The sequence below is a fragment of the Xenopus laevis genome, chromosome 1S (assembly GCF_017654675.1).
Source record: "Xenopus laevis strain J_2021 chromosome 1S, Xenopus_laevis_v10.1, whole genome shotgun sequence".
Taxonomy (NCBI): domain Eukaryota; kingdom Metazoa; phylum Chordata; class Amphibia; order Anura; family Pipidae; genus Xenopus; species Xenopus laevis.
The window spans coordinates 178,899,008-178,912,047 of record NC_054372.1 but is presented as its reverse complement, the minus strand read 5'-3'; the positions used below and the strand labels follow the sequence as shown (position 1 = coordinate 178,912,047).

Sequence of the window (13,040 nt, the reverse complement as noted above, 5' to 3'; positions counted from 1 at the left end):
TAGGGGCTAACAATTACAGCCCATATTTGACACCCCTGGAACTTTTTCATGCTTATGTTCCTCTCCAACTTTTTTTACATTTAAATGTGGCTCACGGGTAAAAAATGTTGGGGACTCCTGCTCTAGACCCTCCATGAGGCTGGAAACCTATCTGCTAAGGCAGAGCTGTGCAACAGTGTACATATGGTGGGGTTGTTTATTTAACTTTATTGCAATGATCAAACCATTGATGTTTATGGAGCTCTTGAGCAGACTGGAAGCCAATAAAATCAATGGAAAGGCCACATTTACCTCCAAACCTTGCGCATACGGAATATCAAATGAAACACTTAAACAAAATGGTTATGTAAAATACATAGGCTAACATAGACCTGAAGTTATAGCAAGACAAATATAATGATATAAGCGGATATTAAAGAGAAGTCCAGCACACTGCCTGTGAGTGTTAGAATGTAATGTACTGCATCTCTATGTAAACTCTCACGCTGTGTTTATCTCAGATGCCAAACAAATGGGGGAGGCTGACTTTTTTAGACTTGCTATTTATCAATATGTTCCCTTTAATATTTAACTGCATAAAACAATGTACTTTCAAGAGAACTTTTGAGACAGAATATTCTCAATACATAGTTGCGAGTCTCTCTAGTTTGTCTCTCCTGTCTCAGCCCAGAAGAATGGTGGCTGCAATATATAAGCTGAGCAGAATAAACTGTCTGCCCACAGCAAGACAAGCAAAGATCAAAACCTACCCTGGGTCTTTTAGCTTCAAGAAAGCACCAAGGTATAAATATTTATTTAGGATGATTTGCCTTTAAAATCCACATTCTGAACTACATTTTTTCTTCCTATGCCCGGAGCAGAAATAGCACCCTGGCACTATAAGCTACCAACGTCACCTATGGAGATTTTCTCAAACCGCATATGGAATCCTATGACAACAATGTGCAACAACACAGCAGGCGATGGGAACAAAATGGCAGGCAAGAAAAATAGCACAGGCAGGAACAGTTACAAGAACAAAGATGACAGTCGCAATCAGCTTATAAATGACAAGTAGGTCACAGCGAGTCTTCTGGGTCTGTCAAGAAGACAAGCGCTTATACATAAATATGTCTACTAACCCCCGAATGTGCAGTTATTAAGAAACACCACTGCCATTCCATAGAGTGAATTTACAGATTGTAGCGTTGAAGCTGTTTTATAAGCAAGAATTGTTGTTGCAACTATTGCATCTTAAGGAGTAAAGATCACTTGCAAGGTAGGAAGGCTAGGGAGCCCTCTTGGGGACCCATGTGGTGCTAGGAACTATTCAACCCACCCAAAATACATTTCATTGCTGCTGAAAGTTTTTTTTTTAATCATGCTCATTGTCCTAAAAACACATTGTGGGACTGAAGAGCATCCTGAGAATATTCCAACTAAAAATAACCCAACTACAGTATATGAAATGACACCAATCGGCTTGATGGCGTTCTATTTTAAATCCTCAGAATCTGTTCCTGTTAAAGTCACAAGTCTTTTTGTCTTTTTGTCAGATCTGTCAGATCTTGTCAGATCTTCCTTGCAGAATGCACACGGGAGGAGTCCCACATAATGCTCTGCCACTGGAGATGAAGAATTTAAAGAAAATGAAGTGGAAATGCCCAAAATCTATTAGGAACAGTAAAATCTGGAACCACATTCCTGTGGTAGCACATATTTTTAATAAACTTTGTAGACCTTATTTGTATCCTTTAACAAAGCAGTTACCCGAAGAACCCGAAATGGATACCATTTTTACATGTGTAAAAAACAAAGTTGGGCTTTAACTCCAAGTCTTCAGGTCTAGTGCAACACAGATGTCCATTTCAGCCAACAAAAGTAAACGAAAACGTTCATGCTCTCCTGTACTTACTATATCAATGACCATTTTCCTAAGTAATTGCCTCTGCTTTTTGGTCAGGTTCTGGAAAATGTCGCAATTCTCCTCTTGCAGCAGCTTAAATCCTACAGCTAAATGGTGGTTCTCCAGCACGGATGAGTCATTGTACATCAAGGCTAATTCAGAGTCTGCAAGAAAGAGCAAAGGTTTGAGTTTTTTTAAATCAAAAATTCAATAAGAAATGTATAAACTCTTACATATGTTAATTAAAGAATAGGATTGCTTAATGGCTTTATTTTGGCTATCCATGGGCAACTGGATATTGACCTCTACTATTAGATTAGGAATGTCCAACATTGCAAGCTATAGATCATGTAGTTCTACAATGGCTAGAAGGCCAAGGTTAGACAACCCTTCTTGAGGTTGTGACATTCCCAGGTTCCACAACTATATGCTTCAATTCTAGGTACTTAACTTCCAAAGTATCAGCTTTCTTCTTGATATTTTCAACTCATTTGTTTAAATGTGAGTCATCAAATTTTGCACTCTGGGGCTTCCCTTCAGTTACTAAGCTGACTGCGGTCTAAATACAAGGATTATTTTCATGTTCAGAATGGCATAAGCATTTCCCCCCTCCCTGCCTCCATGAGTCACACCATGGAAAGACAACTTGAGACATCAATACCTAACAGTATCCTTGAGGATTCTCCGTGTAATAGGTCACACACAGCGGTGCCTTTGAGACCCAGACTACTGATTTTATGATATATTTATCTTACAAATTAAGTTAAAGAAAGGCCAATGATTATCTGTGCTTTGTGTCCTTCCTCAAGGAGGTTGACCAGATCATTGGGTTTGCAATAAACACCTTTGGTGTATTTAAAAGTCTCACTAATGTTGTACAATGATTCTCTCTATCTGTACACTGTACCATAAAGATCTCTTATTGCAGAACAATTGGCAAGATATAAGGTGGCTCATTTACATACATGCCACCTTTAAATCTGCAAAATGAGAATCAGTAGCGTAACTGGATGTTATTGGGCCCCAGAGCATTCAGTTTACGGCCCCAAACCATTTGTAAGTTGACCTATTCTACCAGGATAAATTGAAATTGTTTATTAATTATGGCCCTGCTGGGCCTTCTCCACTCTTGCCTCTCCAATGGTTCTATAGCCTTCCTCTGTAGTTTCACCCCAGTGGAGAAAATATAGAAAGCTGCTTTGGGGGGAAAAGCATTCCTAATACAGGCACAGTCAATACTGTGACGTCCCAAGGGGCCCTAACACCAACAGTGTGTTATGGAACTCTTCCGCCATTACTAATGACAACAGCTATTCCTGTCAGGACTCGAATGAGTGTCAATTCTCAGAAGCAATCGGCAGAAATGATGAAATAAAGAGCAAAGGAAACTTGGCCCCACCATTCTCTATGATGCAGACTCTTGTTACAGCATGGAAAAGAAGCATATGGATGGCAGAACTATCACATCAACCCCATTCCTTCACAAGGTTTTTATAATGCTACAGTGGAATTAGGCCTTATACATAAAACCAAATACATAAAAAAAAATCCAAACATTGAAACACATGCCTCACTTTGCAGTTTCACTGCACATAGAGCCATGGAGCAGAGGCAACAAAGGTATTCATTTTATTGATTTGTTTAAAGCCTCCAAATGACATTAAAGAAAAAGAATAAATAAAAGATTCTGAAATTGCCATGGCAACAAGAGCAAGTCCTACACTCTACTTCTGGTGCTGGCCATGTGATCAGTACAGCTATAGGAAGAAGGAGGCTATAGAACCATTGTGCCGTCATTAGCAATGACTGCATTGGGTAAATATGAGAACACCAGCTTTATGGTTTTGTCAGGCCTGTGTAGTTATAATCAGAGAAAAGTCCTACTTTAGTGCTATTCTATAGGAGCAGCTATAGCAGCAAATACTGTCAAATCAATCTCTGAATATTAAAAATGTAGGCTAGGGAGCCTTTCCCTATAATTCTCACTGTGGGCTTACAGAAAATGGGCTAGACCATGTAGGTGTGCCCTTTGAGTTGTGAGAGTTTTTCATTGCTACAGGGATGTCACGTGGTTCCCACCTAGAGCTATATAATAGAGGGGGTAGCATGTTAGCACCCTTGCTGCCATTGGGTGTTGAAGAAGTTGAAAGTATCAGCAGTAATGTGTGTCAGTTCTAATTTCCCCTACTCACTTGTGTTAATGAGAAACTGGTTGGAGACTCCGGGGTGATCCACATCATGTATTGCACTGGCGAAAATTGCAGAAAGGATTTCCAGGTCCGTGAAGACCGCCTGCAGAATTCAGGGACAAAAATGTTATTGACGGTGCATCAAGTCTGCTTGACCACAGTATAACAATAATCAGAATCATAACTGCCACAATGCATGTTTAGATAAGGAATAAAGTAAAGAAGAAGGTGTATAAAATGAAAATGAGATCATTGAATGGAAAAAATAATAATAATCACGCTATAAAATAAAATTCCCCTTATGCTTGTTGTTGACAAGTGAGACAATGCTAAGCAATTGCACTGTGTGTGTAAATATAAGGCCAGCTAGTGAAAGATTAAATAGCATGAAGTCCATACCTCCAAAGCTGGAGATGACAGAAGCACATGGGTAGACTGAGCGACATCTGCTGCGTGTATGTTATTATGATAAGCCACGTCGGCATGGTAATGATCTTCTAACGTCATTAAATATGTTATTAAGGTGTCTGCTGGAATCTTAAATGTCTTCAACAACTCTCGTTCCTGTATGGAAATGCAAACATTGGAAAATACAGTTACGATTATGTTTTCCTTTCAAGTATCTTTCTTATGTGCCACCAGCAATATGCAAGGAGCATACGATTAATGTAGGGTAGCACAGAAACCCTTAATAGACAAATACAAACCTGAAAAATAGTGTGCATGACAACCGTGAGAGGTCGGTTTTCGGAAAACTCTGCTACTTTAAAAATATTAAGGCCCCATTTGTTCACATCTTCGAGTTCCTATAAGGCGAAAGGAGGCAGTTTGATAAGAAATGGTATCGCTACTCATCATGGCAAGAACAATGGTGGATACAATGCTGTTGCACAGCTGAAACCTCCATGAAATAATATCTTCTCTGTAAAATTTTAATTAATATATTTTACATTTTACTGTATATGAATAGATTTAGCTGGAAGGTGAAGGGACGGTATGATACACTCTATAGAAACCCTCAAAGTCCACAACTCTCTCAACAGAGTCGTTTAATTCCTTTAGGAATCTATAGAATATAACAAGTAAAATATGGTTCTTAATTTGGCACATAAATTACATAGTCTATGGTGTCTGGCCATTATCTATAGGGTGCTAAAGCCGGACATTCATATGAATGCATGAAAAGGTTTATGAGCTCTGTCTTTGCAGGAACACTAAAATCATCAGTCTTCCCCAAATGCCACATTCATCCGGTATTATAATTAAACCTTAACCTTGCTGTTGGTAGCTAGATGGTATTCTGTTAATTATGGTTAACTGTATAAAGTAGAATAGAGCTCAACGATTTCTTACATGCCAGAAGAGGCATTTCAGCCACAGTTGGTTGTGCCTGGACAATAACACAGGCCTTCAGTACAACCAGAACTAGCAACTACCAAATCTATTCAGTTTGAGGGCTTAGTTGAGAACTGTTGACCTTTAAAGGGGTGTATATTATTTCATTACTGTAACAAAACCTGTGGTTTATATTTCAATAGTCCATCTCTCATTATCCCCTAAACAACTCATGACCAACCCATTCATTTCAGCATAAGCTGGCACTTTTAGTGAGAAGTACCAAGTAGTTATGTATTCTATATGAGCACACCTTATAAAATATAGGTTAATGGGCTAATATGCATTGATTTCCACCCCTGCTGGTCGCTCACCTTGCCTAGACATTCTTCGTTTTCACTCTTGACGCCAAACCTGGGAATATTTGAATTTGTTAAACTAGAGCTGTGCATGAGTTTCTTCACCCCACTGATCTGAGACATGGGCCTCTTCTTCTTCTCCTTCTCCTTTTCCTTTTGGGCCTGTGTCGGCATTTCCACTTCATGCTGTTTATCTAAAGAACAAGTAGACATGACATTTAATTCTGTTTGTAGAGGCAACTGCAGATTCTGACTTTGCCCCCTTAGTGCCATCCCTTGGGCCAGAACTAGGGGTAGGCAGTAGAGGCACTTGGAGCGGGTGTGGAAGAATGCTGACAGCAGAGCAGACTGAGTGATGGCATGGGATGGCATGTAGACTTAATATTCATAGAAGCAGTGCCTTGGGGCACAAAAACTACCTGGTGTGGTTCTGGGTAGCCCTGTCGTTACCACCTGCCATAAAGCAGGGCTAAGTACGAGACCTATTAGATTCCAAATAGCCAAATAGACCAAAGATTGTAGTCCAACAACAAGTTAGTAACTCACCAAGTTATGGAAGAGGCAGGGTCGCACTGGGGGGCTTGGGGCCCACCAAGGCTACTTCCCCAGCGCCCCCCTCCGGCCCCCTGCCACTCCGGCACGCCGCATTTCTGAGTATGCACGTGGCACCGTGTCTGGGCACACGCTGCCCCCCGGGTCTGAGCGCATGCACGCTGAGCCGGGTTTGCGTGCACGCATGTCGCATCGTTTGTCGTTTGTGATCTCTCGACAAAGGGAAAGAAACAGATCTGGGCCAGCGGGGTGCACCAGGTTTTTTCCCGGTGTCCCGCCGGCCCAATCCAACGCTGGGAAGAGGCCCAGGTGTACTGCCCTGAGTCTTCAGCAAGTGGAGCGATCCAAACCAGGAAAATGTAGAGCAGGCACTCAAAAAGGCAATCTTCCACCAGGCAGTCAAATAAGTTTCAAATCAGCGCAGCCTTACAGAACGAGTGAAGCAACAATAAGTTAGAGTGAAAGTCCGCCACTCTCCATTCATTTCTACGGCATTTTGAAAGGCGTATTTATCAATGGGTGAATTTTCACTTTCACCTATTGATAAAAACTCTTATAAAAATCCAAATGAATGGAGAGTGGCGGAATTTCACTCTAGTGGACTGTGGCGATCTCACACCTCACTGTTTGATAAATGTACCCCACAGGCTTATGACAAAGTGTGTGTAACACGAAATGCTGCGCTGATTTGACATGATACATTTTCACTTATTTTACTGCCTGGTGGAAGATTGCCTTTTTGAATGCCTGCTCTGCATATTCCTGGTTTGGAGTGCATCTAGCCAGCATGAATGAAGCCCAAGTTAGGGGACGAGGACTGGGGGGTGACATGGATTTGCAGCGCCTGCAGCAATTTTTAGGTAAGGGTGCAAAAAATTAAAAACATGGTGATTAATTACATGTTTTGCACTTTGCAACTTGCCCACACCTAATCAATGATCACTTATAGACTTTAGTTGACCTGAGTATCCTTAAAAAAATTCTTTTTTTTTTAAATGTGTAAGCAATACTATTTGTATGCTCTCTCTTTTTGCTATTTCTTAATAACTCATTACCCCAGAGTCCCTTATTTCATACAACACCATGCCTTACTAAAATACATTGAAATCTGGATTTCTGCTAGCTTAGTTAGCATCAAGTACAAGATTGTCTAATTGTTACAGAATAAAATGGATAACATTAAAATTACGCAAGTGTGAAGTGTGTGTATAAATAGGTCATTATGGAAAGCAGCTGTGTTGTGTTACAGAGCTTTCTGGATGAAAGGTTCCCAGATAATAAATCCCATCCCTGTACTGTAACTTCAACACAGCTATTTAGATCACTTCTGGGCCTAAAATAGGGCAACACCAGCAGAAAAGACCATTTTATCAAGGCATAGAATATGCCTGGTGTTGGTCGTAAGTTTAATATGACAAATGGGGTGCAGGTTTAGCTTAATTTTGTCCTAGTTTTGCAAAGAGGAAATATAGGTCAATATCCAGTTTCAACCATATGCACATCAGATGGATTCAGATGGTAAATCCTGAGCGGAACTGCAAGATGAACAAAAGCAAATGGAGGATCATGTCTAAAGGATTTCACATCTGCCATTACATGCCGAGGATTTCTAAATTCCCTAGCAATGAAAGGTAACACGCAGAAAAAGGATATTATTCACTAATGTCTCTTGGCAGGAGACTGAAGCACACATAATAGTAAGCACGGAGCCATCACACCCATCACTTCTGTGTATTTAAGAAATAGCCAAGAAATGGTTTCCTAGATCTGTAACCTTCTTTTGAGCTGACTGGAGCCCTGGTCAAACTCCAAGGGTCAACCTCCAGCTCCCTTGGAGGTTGAACCTCCAAGGGAGCTGGAACTAAAAACAAATACTGACTTAAAGGGTCTGAGTTCTATTCAGATCCAGCATCTTCCTGTAGTTGGTGCAGTCCGATAGATAATCACATAATGTCTTTCTACTGGATGCCTGATAAAGAATATGTGTCCTTAGTAGCGCTGCATGGAACTATCCAGGTTATGCTTCACTTCTATTGCTTATTACTTTAGACTTTTCCATGGGTGGTTAGCCACATGATGTCTTTTCCCTGGAGGGTTATTGTAGGAATTTGCAGACTGACAGGAGACCAGTGGGAGATGAAGAAGAGCATTTTGAGAGAGAGACAATGGCACTTCAGTGCAAGGCAGAATCTGCATGCATGTCACAACTTTAAAGAAGCCAGCACACTCTAAAATAATTAAACTCTTAATTTTACATTTAAAAGGGCATTTTAAATTTTTTTTAATGGCCCTTGAAATTTTCTGAATTCAAATTCAAATAAATACCAACTAAGGTAGACGATGGGGAAATAATGTCCTAAGAAATCATTCTGAGGCCTCTAATTTTTCTAGAAATACTAAGCATTGTATGTGCCTCAACCATGCTCCTACAAGATGAGACAGAATGCTCCACCTGCTGAGCTAATGACACTCTCTTTCCACTCCTCCAAGGCTGCTCCAAGCGGTGTGTCATTGGCTTCCACTTGAGAGTCGGAAGACAATTTATAAATGTAGTCTACCGCTGGTCACTCGGCAGTAAGCTAAATTCTTAGTGAAAAAAATTTGCTAAGAATTTTTTTGGGGGGGGCTATGGACCCTGTGGCCCCCCAGTTCCAACGCCTATGAATGTAGACTTTAACAATTCCATTAAAGCAACGTCTTCTTTTAATGACTGTGGGAGGCAACAGCATTACAGCCCATTCCTTGACTGTTCCAGGCACAGACAAACAGTGGAACTATGCAAGAAGATTCCAGTTTATTTATTGCATGGTTCTCCACCATGAATAGGGGTGGTACCCCAGTGCTACCATATGCATCTTTACCAGGCCCAGACTGGCAATCTTTGGGTTCTGGGAAATGAGGGGCTGCTGTAAAATGCTATAGGCAGTCACTATTTAGTGGGCTGTTTGGGCCTTTGTTGTTTAATTGAAATGACAGGGTCTATTTTGAATCTCAGTCCAGACCTGATTCTTACCATTGTTCAATATTCAGGGAATATAATCATTTGCATGAGACTGATTAACCCCTCAGATCCAGCAACCAATGAGTTCTCTAACAAGGTCCTCCCATGGTGTCCGGCACAATTAGCAGCACAACCACCTATATGTCTCAGCCTTGGAGCCGGCAGGACATCAATTAATTCAAAGTTAAAGCGATTCTAAGCTATTTTGTAGACTCATTTGCATACATCTGCGCTGTGCACCCTTGCAGCTCAGCTGATTGAACGCTCTGCCACCTTAATGAAGGGGAAGGCTGGTTTCTGCCAACACGTAATCACAATCAGTGAGAAAATGAGAAGCACTCAATCACGGCTCTTACCTAAAAAGGTGTTGGAGATGTATTCTGAAACTTGATTGCCGGATCGGCTCATTTCAGAGAAGTGGGTTAGCTCCCGATTGAGCATTCTTTTGAACTGTAGAAAGAGAAATGACCATATAAATAAATATAGTTAGATTTTCAATTAACAAATCCATTTCAGAAAACAATATTAGATTTTACATTATATTCAAGTCAGGGAATCCAATCATTTAAAAGCCAGAGGTGGCCCTGCAGTGTTTATAAATTCACTTTACTTCTCCTTTAAGTACTGTTATTTTCCAAGCACTGCAGCCCAGCGACTTGCATTAATCATTAATATAATACTAATAAATTAGTAGCCCTGATTTTTCACCATCTGGTGTTCTTATCAATAAAATATATCCTTTCAAATAGTCCTTAGTGAGGTCATCAGCAATAATATAGTGAATAAAGTACCCCTTATTGTAAAATATAAAGATATTATAAGCCACTGAGGAGTTCCATGACCATATACAGTAGTGCAGGCCTGCCCGATACCAGGGGGCCTGCAGTCGAGCGGGTTCGGGTTGACCTTGCAACCTCATTTGCAGTGGCGGGCCACCTTACACTGCCGGCTTCCACTTTTATAGCCGCGCGCCTTTTGTGACATAATTGAAAGGGTGGCGCAGGTCTATAAAAAGGAACCCAGAAGGCGGGCGTGGGTGGAGGGAGGGCTGGTTCGGGTTGGGTGTTTTAACAAACCCACACATCATCAATATACAGGTCATGGAACTCTGTGGTTACTTCTAATATCCTCATATTTTCCAAAAAGGGACACTTTATTTATTATAATACACAAGTTTTAGTGATTCATGTGACAAAAGTGACATCACTACTCACCGTTTACTGTTGATATCACTAAGAGCCGTTTATATGGATATAATTTACAGGATATTCATAGTTTTTGAGTATTATATATGCTTATTAGTGATGGGTGGGTCGATGATGTCTCAAAAGGGGTAAACCCGTGGGTTCCATGGGTATCGCGCCGGCCCGCACATCACTAATGCTTATTGGACACTTATGTCACATTGAAACTTGTGTATTATAAGAAATAATGTAACCAATGTTCTAAAATATAGAAGTATAAAGAACCCCCTACTGTCGAATAGCCAAGGAGTTCCATGACAGCAGAAAGGCCACAGGCCAAATGGTTTAATACAGGATATGTGGTACAGTTTGTTTGTTGGTTTTATAATACAAGTCATTAGGCATTGCATGGTGACATTACTAAACTCTGATTACAACCTATGACATCACTATGCACAGATTATAACCTATGTCATCACTAAGAACAAGTAAACATAGCTTTTACAGGTCATCCATTGCAACTGTGTATTATAAGGACTTCATAACCTGTATTGAACACTCTGTCCTCTATCTATGGTCACAGAACTCCCTGTTGACTTCTACTATTGTCATATTGTACAACAGGGGTTAAATGATTCATAAGGTTTACATACATGTGAATAACAAATGTTAGATTTTTTTTTATTAACACACACAGTCACGTCCAGCTTGTGGCCCTCAGCTTGACCTACAACTCCCAGAATCCCATTCAAAGGGAGTTCTGCAACAGGTAGGACATTGCTGATTTCAGAGGGCCTTGCTTGGACAGACAAAGCAGAACCAGATCCAGAATAAGTTACAGTGATAACTCATGTGTGCCATGAGATTTGTGATCATTTGGTTGAAGCCCTGTAGAGCAGTATATATATATCACCTAAATGTACAAAGCCTTCTGTATGCAAAGTCTCTTAAGGAATTCCAATTTTTTTCTCCAGTAAAGGCTGACTTATTTCGGTTGCCAAGTACATTTCTGCCCCAAACAGTATTCCCTCACTATTTCCCAACCCGCTTAATCCGCACAATATGTCATCACATTTCCTTTGGGAATCGTACAAGGGGCCCCTGCGGCCGTGTCACTTTCAGCAACCTGCTGCCTCCCATGATGCACTACTGTTATGGGAAATGGAAAGAAAACCAGGCAGCAAATGTTTAGGGCCCTGATGCAGAGAGCAGCCCCACAGTTTAGGGCCCAAAAGAAGGGAATATACACATTCCTTGCAACCTTTATAAATGATACGACCATATTGCTTGTTGTGGCTGAACTAACAGTACTCCCTAGTAGCACCCCTTCTTAGAAATTCATTGCCGTCATTATTGCTGCCCAAGGAGAATTTATAGTTTTATATAGCAATACATCATTCACGTCAATGAATCTGTATTAATATGTGCTGAAAGAATTCCCCACGCACATAGCACCTTTATATCTCACTATTAAATAAGGGAGTTCAATTTCACCTATACAGTAGTGTTAATTATCTTTACTCACTGGCCATCCCTGATCACATTTAACATGGCCCCAAAGAGCAAGTTGAACAGCAGCACTTGGCATAGAGCATTGCGTATAATATTTGTCTTTTTTAACGACCCCTGGAGAAAGTGGCTCAGCATTAGCACCGGTGGGATCACTAATCAATGGCTTCAGTCAAGTGTGCTCTGTGATTAATTGCTGATGAGGGACTGTTTGCTTTCTGCCCCCCACCCCATTTATAATTTCCATTACTAACCCTGTTATGCCTGTTGAGCCAGGGTAAATAAACAAGCACAAACATGGCACTGTCTGATTTTATGTCCTGTATAAAGGTGCTCACTTGGGATATGATTTAGGTTTACACAGCCCTTTAATATCCATATGTTCGAGTAGGTGCATTTTTAAGAATAAAATTCGGGCATAAAAATACTGCACTCGTTATTTTTCCAGCCAAAGACAATTAAAATCCCAGAGTTTAAATTAAATACAGTAAATGCGGCTCAACGCCATTACTGTGCACAATGGAATAAGCCAGTACCACTTGGCTTGTGCTCATCAAATACAAAGGAGCTTGGAATAGTGTCATGGAAATAAAAAGGCCGTCATGGTAAGAAGAAAAAAATAATGTTGATGATTTCTCTAGGGAACCCAGGAAAAAGCATGAAATATTTATAGATGCATTTATTTACAGCATGGATCCCTTCATACTGGATTTGCTACATCCAGTGCTGCATGCTGCTGGAGAGCAAGATGGCGGGGGTGTTGGTGCGTTATTTTATATTCATTACAATAAATCCGACTGGGCAGAAGAGTGTGTAATTAATATAATAATATATATATATTGTTTTAGGAAGTAGATTTTTTTAGAAGTTGCTGGACAGGGTAAAATGGGCATCTGATGGGTCTCTGGATCAACTACAATAAAGCCTTTGGTTGTTGGATGCTGAGAGTTGTAGTTTAACTGGAAACCTGGAGTAGCCTATTCTTCATAGGTCACAGACATGCAAATTACTAAAGCTTGCACAGTA

General features: G+C 40.5%; 1 protein-coding gene across 4 annotated transcripts in view; it reads right to left on the bottom strand.

The window, feature by feature from the left end:
• Nucleotides 1-13,040, bottom strand: part of LOC108704431 (cAMP-specific 3',5'-cyclic phosphodiesterase 4D) — a 298,109-nt gene that overhangs the window by 4,487 nt on the left and 280,582 nt on the right. For all 4 annotated transcript variants that reach the window (XM_041580563.1, XM_018240989.2, XM_041580564.1 and 1 more), the window contains 6 exons: nucleotides 9,678-9,771; nucleotides 5,784-5,962; nucleotides 4,782-4,880; nucleotides 4,474-4,638; nucleotides 4,078-4,177; nucleotides 1,895-2,049 (listed from right to left, as the gene is read on the bottom strand). In XM_041580563.1, the coding sequence (XP_041436497.1) occupies nucleotides 1,895-2,049; nucleotides 4,078-4,177; nucleotides 4,474-4,638; nucleotides 4,782-4,880; nucleotides 5,784-5,962; nucleotides 9,678-9,771 (792 nt within the window). The remainder of the gene's footprint in view (nucleotides 1-1,894; nucleotides 2,050-4,077; nucleotides 4,178-4,473; nucleotides 4,639-4,781; nucleotides 4,881-5,783; nucleotides 5,963-9,677; nucleotides 9,772-13,040) is intronic.